The 22,397-nt window shown below is 40.3% G+C and overlaps 1 protein-coding gene across 2 annotated transcripts in view; it reads right to left on the reverse strand.

Annotated features, from left to right (window-relative positions):
- Positions 1-22,397, reverse strand: part of cdh13 (cadherin 13, H-cadherin (heart)) — a 1,069,860-nt gene that overhangs the window by 653,725 nt on the left and 393,738 nt on the right. For both annotated transcript variants that reach the window (XM_043706651.1, XM_043706652.1), the window contains one exon: positions 7,097-7,213. In XM_043706651.1, coding sequence (XP_043562586.1) covers positions 7,097-7,213 — 117 coding nt within the window. The remainder of the gene's footprint in view (positions 1-7,096; positions 7,214-22,397) is intronic.

A 22,397-nucleotide genomic window follows, 5' to 3' on the forward strand; every position in this document is an offset into this window, starting at 1 on the left:
GGGGATAGGGGAGGGGGTGGGTCTGAGTGGGATGTTCTTCGGAGGGTTGGTGTGGACTCAATGGCCTGCTTCCATACTGTAGAGATTTTATGTTGTGGGTGTATTCCCAATTAGATTGTATTTCTCTTTGATCATTGGGCAATGTGGCAGATAGACAAATCAATAATCACTTCAATCATGGAAAACTATGTAAACTTTACTTGTACTTTAAGGGACTTATTGCTTTGCAAGCATAATCATTTACTGAAGTATAGGCCCATCCACTCTCAGCAGAAATGTTTTAAGAAAGTTTTTAAATGCAAATGATTTTCTATGAAGACAATGATTTTCTCTTCCTTTTAATGTTTCCACAATTGTGCTGCCTCCCATTTTCTAACGTGTTATAATGTGCAGGATTTAGGTCTGTTGTGAACCAGGCTAATACAAATTGTCTCATAAGACATGACTGACACTGTTCCATGAAAATGAATGCATGCATTAAGCTGGCAATTCAATAATATCCACTCGCACTTGAACTTAAACAGGCAAAGAAATGTAAATAGTGGAAAAGTGCATTTCATTCTCATCTTTGTGAACGAACATTGTGCAAAGACTCCAAATTGCACTCCATGACAAAGCAACCAATAAAAGATTGGTTCAGCACTACTGTCTTTTGTAGTATCACAGAGTGGTGCAATCATTTTCCACTTTTCTGCCTAACCAGAACAAACTATAAGTAAATACAGCACAATCACATCAACACACAGTTCAAACACCAATCAAGTGGCAGGCAAATTACTTTTGTTCCATTTCATCTTCTCTTCAATGCAGCATTATTCGAAGGACAATAACACAAAATCCATCTTAGAAAGTGAGTTCTGCTATCCTTGAAGTGTAGCATTTTTCAATTGCTATGATTGCCCCTTTCCAGGCATTGTTTTGATACTATTTTATCAAGGAAGCCAAGGAGGAAAAATAATTCGCAAATATCACGATGGCTTTTATACAAAATGGAATTGGAACTGCTACACTGATCATTCCTAACTTTACCACAATCATATGAGGTTCTGATTAAACAGAAGATATTATTTGAGACAGATTGCAAAGTGCGAGCAGATTTTCGATAGAGGTGAATCTTAGGCAGTTTCTCTAATGAGCAGTCAATTTCACTTCTCCATGTGGGCGATAGGTTGAAAATCTATCTGATTATTACAGCATTAATCTGCTTTTGCATCTATCGTGTTCAAACAATTGAAAATAACAGCTCAGTCTCACAATTGGCAAGAGGACAGCCCAATGTAAAATCAAATGTTAGGATCTTTTGCTCCATATAACTAAACAGGCAATTTGCACAGATTTAGCAGACCACTGGTAGGCAATGTCAGAGAGTTTACAATTGACCTCTGTCTCTCTGTTCACTGTTCCCGATTACTGCACAATGAGCTCTGCAAAGGCATGGTTCGGTGCCCAGACGTTTGTAGCGGAGATTTCCTCTGTGCATTACATACAAGATAAGAAATGTATTCTTTATAAATCAGTTTACAAAGTTGTTGCACAAACATGTTATTTTCCCCTCCTCAAGGACGCGATAAGCTCAGGCAATGATGTACATCTCACTTGAGTCAGCCTGCAGATAATGACACTCCATAGGCTGCTCACGTAAGATGTTGAAAGCACGTGGAATCGGACTCTAGCATTTAAGAATGGGGAGGGGAAACTGAATGCCCTTGACATGAAAATGGCATTTTACCAAGTGTTGCATAAAGGACCCCTAATAAAATTAGAGTCAATGGGAACTGGGGAAAATTCTCTTCGAGTCATTGCTAGTACAAGGGAAAATGGTTGTTCTTTTAGAAGTCAGTCATCTCAAATCCAAGGCATCTCCGTGGGAGTTCCTCAATATGGTCTAAGGCCCAAAAGTCTTCAGATGCTTCATCAATGGTCTTCCCTTCATCATTAGATCACAAAGGGGATAGTCACTGATGATTTCACAATGTTCAGCACCACCTGAGATTCCTCAGATACTCGAGCAGCCTCTGGCTAAATCGAGCAAAATGTAGACAATACCCAGGCTCGGAAAGTGCCTAGTAATTTTTTTGAAGTTCAATCATGGGATATCTGGCTAAGCTAACACTTTTATTGCTCATTCTAATTGCCTAATTGCAGATACGAAACAACCACTTTGCTCGAGGTCTGGAGTCACCAGTGCCAGACCAGGTAAAAAGGACCGATTTCTTTCCCTAAAGGACACTAGTGAACAAGGTGGCTTTTCTGACAATTGACAATGGTTTCATGGTCATCAGTGTATCCTTAATCCCATATTTTTATTGAATTCAAATTCCAACATCTGCTATGGCAGGATTTGAACCCAGGGCCCCAAGTGTCAGTGTCATATCCAACAAGTGAGAATCTAGCCATCATCCCTCAACGTTTATTGGCACTGCCATGGCTGAATTGTCCATTATCAACAGCTTGGGAGTTAACACTGAGCAGAAACTGGACTACCCATATAAAGATTGCAGCTGCAACAGCAGGTATGAGATTTGGAATCCAACAGTGAGTAATTCTCCTCCTCACTCCCCAAATGCATGTCCATTTCTACAAGGCCCAAGTCAGGAGTGTTCTGAAATGATCTTCCTTTGTCTGGATGAGTGCAACCCTAAAAAAACACTCAAGAAGTGTGACACCATCCAGGATAAAGAAGTCTGCTTCACTGGCAACACGTCTATAAACATCCATTCCCTCCACTACTGACATATAATATCAATAGTATGTATCATCTACAAGATGCACTGCAGAGATCCACCCAGGCTCCTTAGAAAACAGCTCCATCCTGACTTGGAAATAAAATGCCATTACTTCACTGTCATGGGATCAAATTCCTAGAGCTCACTTCTAGCCCTTGTGGGTTTACTTACACCAAATGAACTGCAGCAGTTTGAGAAGCCAACAGACCAATGCCTCCTCAAGAAAATTTAGGAATGGGCAATAAATACCAGTCTAGCCAGCAAAACCCAGATCTCCTCAATGAATGAAAAGATAGGTAGAAATTGGGTGGAAACACTGACAAAAATATCATTAACATGTGACAAGCGAACATTGCAATGTGGTGCATATGCATCAATGAATTCACTAACATTTGTTGACACATTATTCCTCTGATAATCCCCGATTATTTGAGTATCTGTGTTCAGCTACATTGGCTCCATTCCATCATTCATTCCCTCTACTGTTTTGTATCCCCTGATGATATCATCACTTTGAATCAAAGGAAGTCAAATCAAAAATCTCACTGAAGTTTTCGAGGAGCAAATCAACTCAGGTCATCATGTACATAAATCTCATTGTTGGTACAGATAATCAAAAAGGTGAATGGAATATTGTCTTTCTGCCAAGAAGGTTGGAGTTCTTTTTAAAGGAGAAAATGATGCTTCCATTGCACAACCTGTGCTCAGAGAAATCTGCTTTACTGCTTTCACCTTTGGCTACCTAGCCTCGGGAAACGTACACAGTAATTCCCTTTGCAGGGTGAGGCATAAATCCAGAACGATACCAGGGCTGAAATTATGAAAGCATGTTTCATAGCCTGTTTCTCTTCTGTTTGTTTTCAATGATAATCTTTGAGATATTTGGACTAATAAAGGGATTTGATAGAGTAGACACAGATAAATAGAGTGATGATATCGATCATTGCTGTATTCTATGAGATCTAACCTTGCTAATCAGTCTCCCAGGGGGAACCTTGTCGAACACCTTACTGAGTGGTCTCCTTCCTATCAGAGAGAAGTTGTGAAACTTGAAAGAGTTCAGAAAAGATTTACAAGGATGTTGCCAGGGTTGGAGGATTTGAGCTATAGGGAGAGGTTGAACAGGCTGGGGCTGTTTTCCCTGGAGCGTCAGAGGCTGAGGGGTGACCGTATAGAGGTTTACAAAATTTTGAGGGGCATAGTTCGGGTAAATATGCAAAGTCTTTTCCCTGGGGTCGGGGAGTCCAGAACTAGAGGGCATAGGTTTAGGGTAAGAGGGGAAAGATATAAAAAAGACCTATGGGGCAACTTTTTCACAAAGAGGGTGGTACGTGTATGGAATGAGCTGCCAGGGAAATGGTGGAGAATGGTACAATTGCAATATTTAAGAGGCATTTGGATGGGTATATGAATAGGAAGGGATTGGAGGGATATGGGCAAGGTGCTTGCAGGCGGGACTGGATTAGGTTAGGATATCTGGTCAGCATGGATGGGTTGGACCGAAGGGACTGTTTCCATGCTGTACATCTCTATGATTCTATGACTCTATGACTCTATCTAACTGGATGACACACAGGCTCAAAGGACTGAATGACCTACCCCTCTTGCCTGTGTCATGACCTCAAACCCTCCTCAAAACCCATCACATTCACTAGTTCTGTTCTTTTACCCTTCATCATTTTGATGTGTATCTTTTCAGTATTCTGGCGAAGTGCTTTAGAATGTTATTCTTGTATTAAAGGTTCTATATAAATGCACATTGTAAATTGGTTTGTAAACTGATCTATTTCGGTAAGTACTGAAGTATGTCAGCAGCTTTGATAATGCATTTCTTTCTTCTAAAATCACACACCATCTGCTGTGTAAATAAAATGCTGAATTAAGCAAATGCATAAATTGCAGGAGCAGTGTTTTGTCTGTAAACTCTGGTTTTATGCAAAACGTGTATCGAGATCTCAAAAAGACTGAGTGAGAGTCTGAGCAGTGAATGGAAAAAACAGCATGATTAAACAGCACATGTAGTAATTTAGGAGAGGTTTTAAAAGGATTATGGCTTTGTCGGAAACAGAGTAAGTCAAAAATAATCTTCCCTCACAGGTATTCCATGAAATGCATACGAACTAAATAACGCAATCCAGATTAAAACAAATTTGTGGTCAATGCAATAAGACATATAATCAGTGGTTCTAAACATATAACATAGCAGACATCTGTGAAGCTGAATTTTCTGGATTATTGGATATATTTATACTTTTGGTGACTGGCAGTAAACTTAGTATTGTGGATGATCCACTTGTTATGTTCACAGGTTCAATTTATTTTCTGTTGACTTAACTTAGGTGGGTTGTATAAAAGGTGGCATTATTTCAGGCCATACTTAGTGACCTGTGCTGAAATGATACATTTAGTCCATTAGGTAACACTGTTGACTGCTGGGTATGCTATTCCTGCTTGTGATCTCATAAAATGATCAAGTTAAATATACAGCTCATCATGCGATTTAAATTTTCATAAACACGTTTGTTTTTACAGATACAAATGACCGAGCTACTTTGGTCCAATATGTAAAATTCCTTATGTTTAAGGAGTTTAAGGAGAGACAAAGGAGACCCTAGTTTTGCCATTTATTGGGAGCACAAGAAGATGCACAACTTAAAACATATGATGGAAATACATAACTAGTGAGTGGATTTAGCAGACTGGTTTGGCCCTAGCTTGAAATCAAAATCAGCTATTTTATTGAAAATATTTATTGAAAATAGCTGAACGAACACCCATTTCAGATCTCTCTGCTCAACATTGAACACCGTCAGCCATTTTCCACATTCCCTTCTTCGAAATAGAAAATGAGAGCTACGCCAGTGTCTATGGCACTAACTTTCATCTGCAACAGGCACAAGCTCTGGAGAACATAACAAGTTTAGACGACAGCGATAACAGTAAAGTGGCAGGAGTGGCACCTTGAGCTGCTCCATCAAGCATTACAATCATGGCTGATCTTCTAGTTTAACTCCTTTTTCTTGCTCACTCCCCATTAACCTTGACTTCTTAAGTGATAACAATCTGGCTCAGTCATAATTACATTCGGTGATGGAACATCAATGAGAATCCCAAAGACTCACCCAACCTTTGGGTGAAGAAAATTCCTTCGTCTCAGTCCTAGATGATTGGCCCCCTTTTTTAAACATTACATAAAATATACTTTACTCATAAATGTGTGACAGTGCATTGTACAACAGGTTGACAGATCAGTTCTTTTTAATACCGCACCTGAACTCTTTCGCTACACCTGCTATTACAGGTTATATTTATGATGTACAATTATTTTTCATGTCAAACAATCTCTCATGCAGACAGTCCGAGTGCTTTTACACAGTTCCTGTTTCCTGGGGATGTGATGGAACATGGCTCAATGCATTCCAGGTTGAGCTTTTGCTGTGGCTGTCCCAAGATATAGTGCTCCCATCAGGATATGGTTCTGAACATTAGACTGTGACAGTCAACAGTACTTGGTCACTGAATGATCGGTCCTTAACCTGAGACTGAACTCTTGCATTCCAGATTCCCCAGTCAATTGAAATAATCTCTGTATCTGTTGTTGTGGTTCTGTTCGCTGAGCCGGGAATTTGTGTTGCAGACGTTTTGTCCCCTGTCTAGGTGACATCCTCAGTGCTTGGGAGCCTTCTGTGAAGCGCTTCTGTGATCTTTCCTCCAACCTTTGTGGTACAGATTCAATCAATAAGCACATCGACCTGGACCAAATATACCGACCACTGCAACGAACAGCTGGAACTGACAACCGGAAGCAGCAGATTCAAACCACTACAAATGCCGGAGGAAAGATCACAGAAGCACTTCACAGGAGGCTCCCAAGCACTCAGGATGTCACCTAAACAGGGGATGAAACGTCTGCAACACAAATTCCCGGCTCGGCGAACAGAACCACAACAACGAGCACCCGAGCTACAAATCTTCTCACAAACTTTGAATCTCTGCATCTACCATGTCTAGCCCCTTTAAAATCTGGCATGTTGCAGTTAGATTATCTCTTATTCTTCTAAGCCCTAGAGAGTATAGACCTACAATCCTCAGCCAGTTTACACTTGGGTTAGACAAAGGCTTCCCACATGCAGCTTACTCCTTGGTGATGCAGAAGGATCAAGGTGATGTTTGTCAGTCTTATTGTGACAGCTTTTACTGCAAATTGAAACGTGCATAGGCTCAAGTGTGAACTATTTCCACCTCACAAATTCAAATTAGTTTAATGTAAACTAAATCTCCTTAAATTTAATTGAGCTGCCTATTCATGAAATGGATGGACAATTATCAATGTAAATCAGTGAAAACAAATCCATTCTCATAATCCTTACCCGTCCAATAACTTTTGGAAATGGTCCTCTTTGATTCTCAGGGAACGAAATGGGAGGAGCTATCAAAGCTCTTTTCCTTCTGTGGAGAGTGGAGATGTTTCCAATCTTCAGGCTCTCCTTCAAACAGAAAAAAAATCAAAAAAAGTGTTGTAGTGATTACATAGGTATAACAAGTTTCATTTTTTTCTGCCTAAAAGAGTAATTTTTACCTCAGAAAATCAGGAATTTGAGAGAAAGTGGAGATAAAACAGTCAATAGCATAGAATGCAACACATTAAATCAAGTTCCATCCTTTTGTAAATATGTTTACCATTACACTAATTTTAAAGAGTTAAGCCTGGACATGGTGTCTGTAAGTAACAGGACATGCTGACAAGATTAGCAATGAATTATATGGGTTATTTAATGAGCGCAAAGGCTCATATTCAGCAGTGACTGGGTATTAAATTAATTATGCCTTTCACTTCAGTGAATGAGTTTCTAAAACATTAGTAACTCCAATATGTGGTATTGACAAAGTGCAGCAATCCCTTAACCCATTGTTGCATCGCAGAGATAACTAGTTAGGCACAAACAATACAAATGATTAACAAACAGAACTACCTTAAAAATTACTGTAACATTAGGCTTTGGAACAGGAAGACCATTTAGGCTTTGGGAAAAGAGTTAAGGGTTTGTCAAGATGACTTGAAGTGAATATAATTTACTTGCAGTTTTCTTTAAATTGTAATAGCAGTGCATAAAACTCTCTGTAACAACATGTCCTATACAATTTCAGTTTGTGAACCAATGCTACACTTCCGCAATACAATAACAACAAAATTTTGATCACGCATCCCTCAATCTTTTCTTAAAGCAACAGCATTTTAAAACCCACACTTGACACTACATAAACATTAATGAAGCAGTAACAGAGAACAGCAACTGTGATGAGATAAACTATGTTCATATTCCAAACTAAAACCCTACCCCAGAAATGAGAAAGATCTTAAACCTTAAAAGTGAAGTTGTCATTTAAGATACTGACTAACCTGTTGGCAGCAATCTGGGAAAATCAACCATGCCATTTCCTGCCCAGAAATTAATTAAAACCAGCCTAATTAAATTGTCTTCCCACTTTCAAATTCACCACCTCCAGAACAGGAGACTCCACTCTGTTTCTACCACCTGGCTAGTTTGCAAAACCTTGACAAGCTCGACCTTTCTAAAGCATTTACTTAACAAAACCAGTGCAAAAATAGTTCTGCCTGGTTACTGAATCATTTAACCCAAGCATGAAATATACTTAGATAGAAAATGAATATAGCAAATAATAAGTGATTCAGATTGAAAAGAATTGAGAAATTAACTTGCACCTGCACTTTCTGTTTATGACCTCAACACATCCAAACACACCTCATGGCCAGTAAGATATCTCTAAAGTATAGCCGTCCTTGTAAACATCAAAAGCATTTTTTTGTGGCAAGATGTCACGAACAGCAAGGAGATGAATGACTATACGTTTTAGTGATGTTTGTGAAGGGATAAACATTGGAAAAGGCACCAGAATTCTCGAGGTCTTCTTGACAGAAATGTTTTTTTCATTTATTTGATGAGTCAGACAGGTGGTTGAGTAAAAGGTCTTATCTTAAAAATGGCATCTTTGATAAGTGTACTTCTGCCTTAGTACTGCTGCTTGATGATGCCAGTACAAATAATGTCCTTAAACCAGTGAGAAAAGCCTGCATTTACAATCTTCTGATTATTTGACCGTTAAACTATCTTTGGAAATAATGAAAAAGGCAACGCAATGACAAGTAGGTTTATTATTCATTTGTCCCAAATTAGGCACAGAGTGAATCACCGAAGCAGAAATAATACAGTTATCAATGCATGTTAAAATTTCATTAATATGTTTCATTCAATGTTTGTACATAGCCAATATGCTATTGTGTTGTTAACCATGTAAAATGCTTTAGACAACAGCAGTTTGAGTGCACGAAGTAACAGACACAATTATTTGTTAAATTTTGATAATGACTTTAGACATGTTAATTGTAATTTTAATTACAACCTTTCACTTTAGTGTTAATTTTGCTTTTGTATTTGGGCTATTCTTACATTAAAATAGAAAGGTTATAAAATTAAAATATAATTCTTGCACAAATCTAAATACAGAACAAGGCTTACAAAAAAATACAATTTTGAAAGGACACAAAAAGTTGTACATTTCGGATGAGTTCACATGCACAGCTTATAGTGCACTAGGAAGAGTTAATTTTATTAAGCCCACAAAAGAACAGTATTGAATAATAAGGGAATATAGGTTTTATAGACATGGCAGTTAGGGCGTCTGTGAAGTCTATAGTGCAATTATGAGTTTTCTATCAAATTAATATTCTAAGAATGAACCGCGAATTGATGTTCTGTGAAAAAAAAATCTATTTTATTGTAATGGCAATAGCTGCTCTAATCACAAGATGAAAATAATGGTAAATTATTTCTTTTAATATCTAAAAATATATCCAATTGCATGCGCAGTTAACAAAAAGGTGAGTCAAAAGTTGTTTCTTAAAGAAAAGGGATTGAATTTAAGTGTATAAAAAAGGCCATCAAGCCTGTATAATTTCCTTGAGATGTCTGTAAGAGGAGAATGAATAAAAATTTTACCTATAAACTTTTTTTTTGTGGTTAAAATATGCTCATTTCATTTTCCATCTTTGCTAAAATAAGTGCATTGTTCACAAATTTATATTTATTTGTAGTCATCCCAATTTTTTTACCTCATATCTTTGATCGATTTCAATTCTATTCACATTATTAACCTCTATTCGAAACCTGATTACATCGCCTGTTATCATTTGCACATTTTCAAGCAATACAGGAAGTACCATTCAAATTTTATGATCGGGATAGGAAAAGGATGACCAGATTTGACTTCGTCAATTAGTCATAGAGATGTACAGCATGGAAACAGACCCTTCGGTCCAACCCGTCCATGCCGACCAGATATCCCAACCCAATCTGGTCCCACCTGCCAGCACCCGGCCCATATCCCTCCAAACCCTTCCTATTCATATACCCATCCAAATGCCTCATAAATGTTGCAATTGTACCAGCCTCCACCACTTCCTCTGGCAGCTCATTCCATGCACATACCACCCTCTGTGTGAAAAAGTTGTCCCTTAGGTCTCTTTTATATCTTTCCCCTCTCACCCTAAACCTATGCCCTCTAGTTTTGGACTCCCTGACCGCAGAGAAAAGACTTTGCCTATCTAGCCTATCCATGCCGCTCATAATTTTGTAAACCTCCATAAGGTCACCCCTCAGCCCCAGCCTGTTCAGCCGCTCCCTATAGCTCAAATCCTCCAACCCTGGCAACATCCTTGTAAATCTTTTCTGAACCCATTTGAGTTTCATAATATTTTTCCGATAGGAAAGAGACCAGAATTGCACACAATATTCCAACAGTGGCCTAACCAGTGTCTTGTACAGCCATAGCATGACCTCCCAACTCCTGTACTCAATACTCTGACAAATAAAGGAAAGCATACCAAACGCCTTCTTCACTATCCTATCAACTTGCGACTCCACTTTCAAGGAGCTATGAACCTGCACTCCAAGGTCTCTTTGTTCAGCAACACTCCCTAGGACCTTACCATTAAGTGTATAAGTCCTGCTAAGATTTGCTTTCCCAAAATGCAGCACTTCGCATTATCTGAATTAAACTCCATCTGTCACTTCTCAGCCCATTGGCCCATCTGGTCAAGATTCTATTGTAATCTAAGGTAACCCTCTTCGCTGTCCACTACACCTCCAATTTTGGTGTAATCTGCAAACTTACTAACTGTATGCTCGCATCCAAATCATTTATGTAAATGACAAAAAGTAGACAACCCAGCACCGATCCTTGTGACACTCCACTGGTCACAAGCCTCCAGTCTGAAAAACAACCCTCCACCACCACCCTCTGTCTTCTACCTTTGAGCCAGTTCTGTATCCAAATAGCTAGTTTTCCCTACATTCCACGAGATCTAACCTTGCTAATCAGTCTCCCATGGGGAACCTTGTCGAACGTCTTACTGAAGTCCATATAGATCACATCTACCGCTCTGCTCTCATCAATCCTCTTTGTTACTTCCTCAAAAAATTCAATCAAGTTTATGAGACATGATTTCACACCCACAAAGCCATGTTGACTATGCCTAATCAGTCCTTGCCTTTCCAAATACATGTACATCCTGTCCCTCAGGATTCCCTCCAACAACTTGTCCACCACCGATGTCAGGCTCACTGGTCTATAATTCCCTGGCTTGTCCTTACCACCCTTCAGTGGCACCACATTAGCTAACATCCAATCTTCCGGCAACTCACCTTGCTGAGATACAAATATCTCAGCAAGAGGCCCAGCAATCACCTCTCTAGTTTCACACAGAGTTCTCGGGTACACCTGATCAGATCCTGGGGATTTATTCACCTTTACCCGTTTCAAGACATCCAGCACATCCTCCACTGTAATATGGAAATTTTACAAGATGTCACCATCTATTTCTCTATAGTCTATATCTTCCATATCCTTTTCCACAGTAAATACTGATGCAAAATACTCATTTAATATCTCCCCCATTTTCTGCAGCTCCACACAAAGGCCGCCTTGCTGATCTTTGAGGGGGCCTATTCTCTCCCTAGTTACCCTTTTGTCCTTAATGTATTTGTAAAAACTCTTCGGATTCTCCTTAATTCTATTTGCAAAAGCTATCTCATGTCCCCTTTTTGCCCTCCTGACTGCCCTCTTAAGAGTACTCCTACTTCCTTTATACTCTTCTAAGGATTCACTCAATCTATCCTGTGTATACCTTACATATGCTTCCTTCTTTTTCTTAACCAAACCCTCAATTTCTTTAATCATCCAGCATTCTCTATACCTACCAGTCTTTCCTTTCACCCTGACAGGAGTATACTTTCTCTGGATTCTCATAATCTCATTTCTGAAGGCCGTCCCTTTACCTGCGAACATCTGCCCCCAATCAGCTTTTGAAAATTCTTGCCTAATACCGTCAAAATCGGCCTTTCTCCGATTTAGAACTTCAACTTTTATATCTGGTCTATCCTTTACTATCATTATTTTAAATCTAATAGAATTATGGTCGCTGGCCCCAAGTGCTCCCCCACTGACACCTCAGTAAACTTGGGGCAGAATCTTGTAACTGTATCGTGACTTCTTTCTTTCAATCTAATAAGCTCCCTCAGAAGAAGATTCTTAAAAACTCAAAAGCCATTCATTGAAGCTCAATTGAAAAGTGGGTTTAAGTTGCAGGAAACTTTGTATAATAATTCCAAAAGAAAATTCATAGAAGTGGAAGACCACCCTTTTTGAGTGACACAATAGCATTTTAACATCAGGAAATAATCAAGCAAGCAGGTCTGAAATGGATGGCAAACCAAGCAGACCTTCTTATATGATGCTCAGGCAACATTATCATTAGAGTCTTGCCTGCATCTCCTCAGCTAGTGGTATATGCAAAACTGATGGAAAGTAAAAGCTGAATGAAAGGCAGAAAGACACCATTTATTAGATGCTAAGAGAATGCACTTTAGCAAGAGGGCAGTCTTGGGGGAACTTCTCTCAAGGAAAGGAAAGTTATTGGAGGGGCAGGTCTGGGTGGGATAAGGGAGTCCAACAGAGCAATTTTAACCACAATTGTTTGGGAAGAACGTGATGGTGTTGGAAACTGCATTCATTTTCAGCATCACCCATTATCACACTGAGGCAGAAGATTGAGACCATGATTGTGTCACTCACCCCCTGACAGCTCCCCCCAGCACGCACATGCTGATATGATGCTGAGCTGGGCTGAGGAGTGGCAGATGGAGTTCAACCCTGTCAAGTGTGAGGTTGTCCATTTTGGAAGGACAAAAAGAATGCGGAATACAGGGTTAACGGTAGGGTTCTTAGTAAGGTGGAGGAGCAGAGGGATCTTGGGGTCTATGTTCATAGCTCTTTGAAAGTTGCCACTCAGGTGGATAGAGCTTGTAAGAAGGCCTATGGTGTATTAGCGTTCATTAGCAGAGGGATTGAATTCAAGAGGCGTGAAGTGATGTTGCAACTGTACAGGACCTTGGTTAGGCCACATTTGGAGTACTGTGTGCAGTTCTGGTCGCCTCACTTTAGGAAAGATGTGGAAGTTTTGGAGAGGGTGCAGAGAAGATTTCCCAGGATGTTGCCTGGAATGGAGAAAAGGTCATATGGGGATAGGTTGAGAGTGCTAGGCCTTTTCTCATTGGAACGGCGAAGGATGAGGGGTGACTTGATAGAGGTTTATAAGATGATCAGGGGAATAGATAGAGTAGACAGTCAGAGACTTTTTCCCCGGGTACAACAGAGTGTTACAAGGGGACATAAATTTAAGGTGAAGGGTGGAAGGTATGGGGGGATGTCAGGAGTAGGTTCTTTACCCAGAGAGTGGTGGGGGCATGGAATGCACTGCCTGTGGGAGTGGCAGATTCAGAATCATTGGTGGCCTTTAAGCGGCAATTGGATAGGGACATGGATAGGTGCTTAAGCTAGGACAAATGTTCGGCACAACATCGTGGGCCGAAGGGCCTGTTCTGTGCTGTGCTGTTCTATGTTCTATGTTCTATGCCTGCACCCTACCCCCCACCCCACTCCCAATCTCCACCCCCATCCCTTTTGGTCACCTACTAAGAAAAGCTGCTACAATTTCCCCAAAAGATACTGTTCAAAATATCTGCTGAGCCCAATTGCTGCCATCGGTGCCTGATTTGTATAGTTAAAGGACAACATCCTGTTTGATCAAAAGAGCAGGTTTAAAATTGATGATGGTTGGGACGGAGAAAGATATCAGTGAGTAATTAAGTTTCCTAAATGATTATAATTGCCTGGTCACCTGATTCCTGCCCTTATCATTTGCAGCAGAAATTAACAACATTGTCACATTTGCCTGCTGTTGGAGTCACCTGCTCTCAGTTATCTGGAAATGCATGAGAGAGATAAAAAGTGACATTAATTGTTCCTTTAGCCCAGATGATATATGTCAGTAACAGTCAAAAAATCTCAGCAGTCAGTTTGCTTCAAACTAAACTGTTTCAAAATTGAAATGCACCAGAACTTTCAAGTGTTGCTCACATGTCTCCATCATTGGGGAACTAATTTGAAAAGCCTGTTGGCTAACAGTTTTAAATGCAATATCATAACTTCCAATAGAGCAGCCATTTTTTGTGTGTTTAAACAAGATTTCCCATTAGTTCAGCTGAGGTAATTATTTGACTCAGCTGATGTGTGTATTTAGTGTCAAAATCAATTTTTTTTGTCACTCGAGGTATTAAGGCACGAGTGTACTTCAATTAGGTGTTACTGATGGCAGATCTGTAATATTGTTATTTTACAGCAATAAGATTTTTATAAAAGTGACAATTCTGTTGCTCCACCATGGCATCAGTGCAATTTTATTTAATAGAATTCCTTTGCTCTTACATTTTAACTGTTTGCGAACATTATTCTGTAAAAGTGATTAATTGACACAAATGCTAATGCAGCTGGATAGTGGACATGCTTGTGCCAAACTATTGCAGGACTGAGAAAACTAGAATTAGGACTCCTACATCTCCTGTCAACTGGTGTGTCATGTGTTTATAAAATAATTATCCTTTCTTGCTATGAACAGCCCTGTGTGCACCTCAAACCATACGTGAAGTCTGTATAATAGCTTAATTATCTACTGCTGGGCTCAAACTGCCATTTATCAGAATGAAGAAAATCCAGTATTAACATTTGTACGGAAAACAGGTGCAATAAGGAGGAACAATCCAAATTGTGGCAAGAATTTTGAACAAAGATTTTACAATTTCACCTCTTCAAATTCTTGTGTACCACTACAAGGACAATTAATGACTTTTATGAAGAAAACAATACATTTGTGTTGTTCCTCTGTGAATTTGGAATCTTTTTAGTTATTGTCTCTTGAAGTTAGTCAATAATGGTATAACTCAAGGCAGGACATGTCAGACTTTGCAGAAGAATCCACAGGATTATCATGAAAAGCATTACATTCAAACACTCGTCAATTAAAATGGCCCTGATCTTCCAGCGTCTGAACAGTCAGAAACCTGTTGCACATCTTTGTCAGGGTTAGAGGGTTTGAGCTATAGGGAGAGGCTGAATGGGCTAGGGGCTGTTTTCGCTGGAGCATCGGAGGCTGAGGGATAATCTTATGGAGGTTTATAAAATCATGAGGGTTGTGGATAGGATAAACAGACAAGGTCTTTTCTCTGGGGTGGGTGAGTCCAGAATTAGACAGCATAGATTTAGGGTGAGAAGGGCAAAATTTAAAAGGGACCTAAGAGACAACTTTCTCACACAGAGGGTGGTGTGTGTATGGAATGAGCTGCCAGAGCAAGTGGTGGAGGCTAGTACAAGTACAACATTTAAAAGGCATCTGGATGGGTATATGAAAAGGAAGGGTTTAGAGGGATATTGGTCAAACACTGACAAATGGGACGAGATTAAGTTGGGAAATCTGGTCTGTATGGATGATTTGGTCTGAAGGGTCTGTTTACGTGCTGTACATCTCTATGCCTCTATGACATCCCAAGGTTCATAGACCTATGGCTGTGGACAAAATGATGCACTGACTCTATGGGAATTCTCAGGTATGTTTGAACCTCTGACTGGAAATTCCCCTATTCCCCTGAACCCTTCAAAACGTTTCTTCTTCTGAGTTATTCTTCAGTCAGTTCCAATATTTCCTGGTTAACAGTTTACGTGTGTTCCACTGATAAGTTCTACTATATTTCCTGGGGAACAAAACAGTGGGTCCCTCCACAACCTTCCAAACTGTCACTCTGACACTCTTACACCTCCTACTTAACCCCAAACCCTCTAATCAAGCCCCTCATCGATTCTGACTACCCTACTAATCCCAATCCCTATCCAACGCTCCTAATTTGACCTCACCCAGCTCTAATGTATTATCACACACATTCCAGACGAGATAGACTTGTTTATTCAGGTCAGTTATATGCCACTAGAACTAGAGATATTTTGCTGTAAATGTACCTGTCTCATCTGCAGCCCCTTTGTAATGGAGTCAGCATAAAGTCTTCACTCAGAAGGTTAGAAGTCCATTGTATACAGTAACATCAGTAATCACAGACCATGCTTGTAAGTCTGTAATATTGTGTATATGTTGCAAATAAACTTCAAGATGTCAGTCTCAAATATAATCCAAGTCATCATAATTAAGTGGGCGAATGTAATTATTAAAGCCACAAACCACATAACAGTAGCAAGATGGCAATAACATTTATTTATGACAGTTGGTTGGTGACATTAAGTCAATGCTAAAGGCTAAACATATGACAAAACAACAAGCAGTTGTGGAAAGTCTTTTCCTTAGCTGCTGTCCATCAATCAGAATTCAGAACTGCAATCAAAATTAGGTGAGGTAAACTCACCAGCAAATGAAAGCACTCCAATGAAACCTGAAGGCTACAAAGCTATATTTCAGCACATTAAGTATTCTATCTCACTCTCTGTCGCGATTATAATAAGATCAGCCAGGTGCACTTCGTAGAATATGAGTTTGCTGATTGAGGCTGTTACTCTGATCCAATCAGGGAGCCCTGGCTGACAGGTAAGAACAAGAGTGGCAGACACAAAAACAGAAATTGCTGAAACAGCTCAGCGGGTCCTGCAGCACTTGTGGAGAGATATCAGAGTTAGGATTTCAAGTCATGTGACCCTTCCTCAGTTCTGAGGAAGGGTCACATGACCTGAAACATTAATCCACATTTCTCTCTACAGATGCTGCCAGAACTGCTGAGATTCTTCAGCAATTTTTGTTTTTGTTCCTGATTTACAGCATCTGCAGTTCCTTCAGTTTTTATTAAGAGTGTCAGACATCCTGTTCACTCAGTGCTGGCTCTGAAGGATCTGTCAAAGACTCTCCATGTGTAATTAAAAGGTGAATTGGTGACAGAAATCCCACCTCTGTGGAGTTAATTCAGTGGCAACAAGAGAAAAGCGCATTCCTGGAGGAATTTGATTGCCTCAGTTGTCTTGGAGTTGGGGTGAGCATTTCTGGCATCATGCCATCATTTGGGAAGCTTATTCATTCACTTCTGCTTTGAAGACTGGGCCCAGTCTGTGAAAAGAATGTGTCTTTTTTTGATGGGCAAATGAGAATGGGGCAGCTGAAAAGAAATGAATAATTCTCCTGATAGCTTGTGGATCCATGGCTTTTTCAAGTACTGGGAATCAAACTTTCCCTGAGGCATGAGATATCAAAATCATTCAAGAGGTGATGGATTTAAGGAACATTACAACCCCAAATCTCCTCAAATTTAGATACTACTGTTTTTACTCAGCGATTTGAGAATCTGTATTGGGATTTATGACTAGGTTAAGATGACTGACAGAGGTAGGTGACTTTGGTTTAACCTGTATGAGATGCTGAGACACTGTTTGGTATGTGGGATTTAATTATGTCACCTACTACATGAAGCCCAACTTCAAACAAGCACTACAACTGGCTTTATTATTGGAAAATGCAGCAAGAGGAGCATTTGACTTGCAGGATATTCCAGTGGAAGTGGACATCATTGCCAGTCCAACTGAGCTTGGACAATACCACTTCAGTGAAGGCATAAGCTCAGGACATATCTTGACCAGAGGGGCTCTGGATCAGCCCACAGCAAAACCCCAAAACAAAGCTCAGCCAAATGGTTAAAATTTTCTTCAGGACCGGGCTGGCAAACCATTGTAGTTACTGCCAGTATGTGGACTCAGAAAGAGCTACAAGCAAAAAAGGACCCTTGGACTCAGAGGGGAAGGGATGTTGTGACTGTAATGAGCTCAGCCAGATGGAACTCATAAAATGAGTTCCCTGATTGGACCAGATTAACAGCCTCATTCAGTGAGGCCTGGCTCAATGATAAGAATGGGAGCGTCAGACATCCTGTTCACTCAGAGTTGGCTCTGGGGGAGCTGGCTCAGTATCAAGGATTCTCCATGTTAATCAAGGGCGACTTGGTGATGGGGCACCGGCCTCTATGGAATTATTTTTCTCTCTCTTAAAAACAAAACAAGAAACTGTTGCTGACCCTTCTTTAAAATAAAAAGACGTATATTTTCCATAGTCCTGAAAGGACAGTTGCAAAGCACTCCTTGATAAAAATGCAGCTTAAAAATGTGAACTTTTCTCAGACTGAAGAGACTTTAGCTATTGCCAAATATTGGTCACTTCTACCATTTTATTTTCTGGTATAGGCGCAAAAATCAAAACAAACATGTCCGGCATAATTTTTCTTTGTTTGGTGTAATACAACCTGAAGGCAAAGACCTGCAGCTACAAACCTGTAAGCTTTAAAATCAAAACAAAACAAAAAATAAGCCAACAATTAGGTTTAGATTTGCAACAAAAGAAAGAGAAGCCATCTTCTACATTTAAGATTACAGCCACAAATAAAAGAGAGTAGCAAGCCTGCAACAAGAAATGAGAAATGGAAAAATCTGTACAGTGCAATACAGTTTTTTTTAATATATCTAGAGCACAATGCAAATGGAAAGCACACATCAAATGATGGTTTGGCATTCCACTGACATTCTGTCAGAATTTTGGTTATTTGAAGAAAGAATCAATCTTTAGATTCTGGTTCAGCCCTTACTGACAGAATAGCAGGCAGTCAAACTTCTCATTTTTGGGCAGTGAAGCCTTAAGAAGAATAACACCTTTCGATATTTCTAACAGTGACTGCAAACAGGGTAAAGAGATCGAGGCTGAGATGGTCTTCAAAGGACACGCAATGAAAAGTTTTGGAATTGGAAAATGGTAATATCAAACAGCCAACTCAGAATGAACTAGAAACAATGTGTTTTTTATTTGAAAGACAATCTATTCATGAGGAAATGGAGATCACCTCAATGATCAGCTAACGAGGAACAGCCAGTGGTCCACCAGATGGTAGTTCCATCTGAGTATCATAATGAAGTTTTACAAGTAGTTTATAAATTTCATAGACTTCTCACATATGTCATACATCACATACAACCCTCGATTAGTCCGTTTAGCAAGGTCTTAATAAATTGTATAGGAACCCTACATAAAATCAAAATCAGAATCAGTATCTTTTATTGATTTTTCCATAACATTTCCTGATGTACGGCATTCAGAAAAAATTACTGCAAAAATGGCAGTGGAAAGTTAATTCAAAGTTTTCTTTAACAAGATATGGATTATCTGAAGAAATACATGGCTCAAATAACAGATAATCAAAGGAATTTTCCCTCTTAAAGGCGTATCTCGTGAATTAGCAGCCTCCATTTGCAGTGGGAGTGGTGAGAGCATGGACCGGGGGCTGCTGGGAAGGTAAATTTCCCTCTTAAAGACTTATCTCATGAATCAGTGGAGTGAAGGCTCAACAAGAGTATATGCGGACATGGGGATTGCTGGGTACACGAACTAATATACGTGGGCTGTGGCTAAGCTCCACAGGAGGGTTTAAACTGGATTGGCAGAGGGCTGGGAACTGGATCAGCTGATGGAGTAGGCAATGAACAGCCAGATACAGTGTGCAGACAGTCTGTGAGGAGGAATAGACTGTTGATAGGGCAAAGGTGCAGTCAGTGTGATGGGTTGAAGTGTGTCTATTTTAATGCAAGAAGTATCAGGAATAAGGGTGATAAACTTACAGCATGGATCAATACTTGAAACTATGATGTTTAGTGGCCATTATGGAAACTTGGACATCACAAGGGCAGAAATGGATGTTGAATGTTCCAGGGTTTAGTTGTTTCAGAATGAATAGGTGGGGGGAGGTAATAGAGGTGAGGAGTGGCATTGCTAATCAGGGATAGTGGCACAGCTGCAGAAAGGGAGGTTGTCAAGGAGGGTTTATCTACAGAGTCAGTTTGGGTGGAAGGCAGAAAAAGGAAAGGAGCAGTCATTTTATTGGGAGTTTTCTGTAGACCCTGCAGTAGCAACAGAAACAGGGAGGAGCAGATTGGGAGGCAGATTTTGGAAAGGTGCAGAAGTAACAGGGTTATTGTCATCAGTGACTTTAATTTCCCTACTATTGATTGGAATCTCCTTAGTTCAAATAGTTTGGATTGAGCTGTTTTTGTCAGATATGTCCAGAAGAGTTCCTCACTCAACATGTAGATAGGTTGACTACAAGGGAGGCTTTATTAGATTTAGTGCTTGGCAATGAACCCAGGCCAGATGTCAGATCTCTCGGTGGGACAGCATTTCGGTGATAGTGATCACAACGCCCTGACCTTTACCGTAGTCATGGAGAGGGATAGGAGCAGACAGTATGGGAAAGTATGGGGGAGGGGGAATTAAAATGCTATTCGGCAGGAACTGGGGCACCTAAATTGGGAACAGATGTTCTTAGGGAAATGTACAACAGAAATGTAGAGGTTGTTTAGGGAGTATTTGCTGATAGTGCTGGACCGGTTTGTCCCACAAAGGCAAGCAAAGGACGGTAGGTTGAAAGAACTGTGGTTGACAGGGGATGTGGAACATCTCATCAAGAGGAAGAAGGAAGCTTACTTAAGGTTGAGCAGGCAAGAATCAGACTGGGCTCCACAGGGTTACAAAGTAGCCAGGAAGTAACTGAAGAATGGACTTAGAAGAGCTAAAAGGGGGCATGAAAAAGCCATGGCAGGTTGGATTATGGAAAACCCCAAGGCATTCTACATTTATGTGAGGAACAAGAGGATGTCCAGAGTGAGGGTAGGGCCATTCAGGGATACTGGAGGGAACTTGCTCCTGGAGTTGGAGGAGGTACAGGACGTCCTTAATGAATACTTTGCTTTAGTATTCACTATTGAGTGGGATCTTGATATTTGTGAGGACAGCGTGAAACAAACTGATATGCTCGAACAGGTTGACGTTGCTGAAAATTTTGAAAATCATAAGGATAGCTAAGTCCCCTGGGCCAGACAGGATATAGATCAGAGTGGTGCTGGAAAAGCACAGCAGGTCAGGCAGCTTCTGAGGAGCAGAAAAATCGACGTTTTGGGCAAAAGCCCTTCATCAGGAATCAAACGCCAATTTTCCAGCTCCTCGGATGCTGCCTGACCTGCTGTGCTTTTCCAGCACCACTCTGATCTAAACTCTGGTTTCCAGCATCTGCAGTCCTCACTTTTGCCCAGACAGGATATACCCAAGGTTACTACGGGAAGCAAGGGAAGAGAGTTCTATGTCTTTAGCAATGATCTTTGTGTCCTCATTATTCACTGGAGCAATGGCAGATGATTGGAGGGTGGCAATTGTTACTCCCTTTTTCAAGAAAGGGAATAGGGATAATCCTGGGAGCTACAGACTAGTCAGTCATATGTCTGTGATGGACAAATTATTGGAGAGGATTTTGAGAGACAGGGTTTATGATTACTTGGAAAATCATTGCTTGATTAGAGATAGTCAGCATGGCTTTGCGAGGGGCAAGTCATGCCTCACAAACCTTACTGAATTCCTTGAGGATGTGACAAAACATATTGATGAAGAAAAAGCAGTGGATGTGGTGTACATGGATGTTAGCAAGATTTTTGATAAAGTTCTCCATGAGAGGCTCATTCAGAAAGTAAGGAGGCATGGAATACAGAGAAATCTGGCTGTCCGGATACAGAATTGACTGGCTCATAGAAGACAGAGGGTGGTAGTTGATGGAAAGTATTCAGCCTGGAGCTCGGTGACCAGTGGTGTTCCGCAGGGATCATTTCTGGGACCTGTGCTCTTTGTGATTTTTATAAATGACTTGGATGACAAAGTGGAAGAGTAGGTTAGTAAGTTTGCTGATGATACAAAGGTTTTGGAATGGTGGATAGTGGAAGGGTGGCTGTTGTAGATTGCAATGGGACATTGACAGGATGCAGAACTGGGCTGCTAAGTGGCAGATGGAGTTCAACTTGGAAAAGAGTGAAGTGATTAATTTTGGAATGTCAAATTTGAATGCAGAATACAGGGTTAAAGGCAGGATTCTTGCAGTGTGGAAGAACAGAGGGATCTTGCAGTCTATGTCCATAGGTCCCTCAAAGTTGCCACTAAAATTGATAGAGTTATAAAGGAAGGATATCGTGTGTTGGTTTTCATGAGCAGGGGAATTGAATTTAAGAGCCGCGAGGTTATGCTGCAGCTCTATAAAGCCCTGTGTTGGACCACACTTGGAATACTCTATTCAGTTCTGGTCACCTCTTTATAGACAGGATGTGGAAGCTTTAGAAAGGATGCAGAGGAGATTTACCAGGATGCTGCCTGGACTGGAGGGCATGTCTTATGAAGTAAGGTTGAGGGAGCTAGGG

The sequence above is a fragment of the Chiloscyllium plagiosum genome, chromosome 17, assembly GCF_004010195.1.
Source record: "Chiloscyllium plagiosum isolate BGI_BamShark_2017 chromosome 17, ASM401019v2, whole genome shotgun sequence".
Lineage (NCBI taxonomy): Eukaryota > Metazoa > Chordata > Chondrichthyes > Orectolobiformes > Hemiscylliidae > Chiloscyllium > Chiloscyllium plagiosum.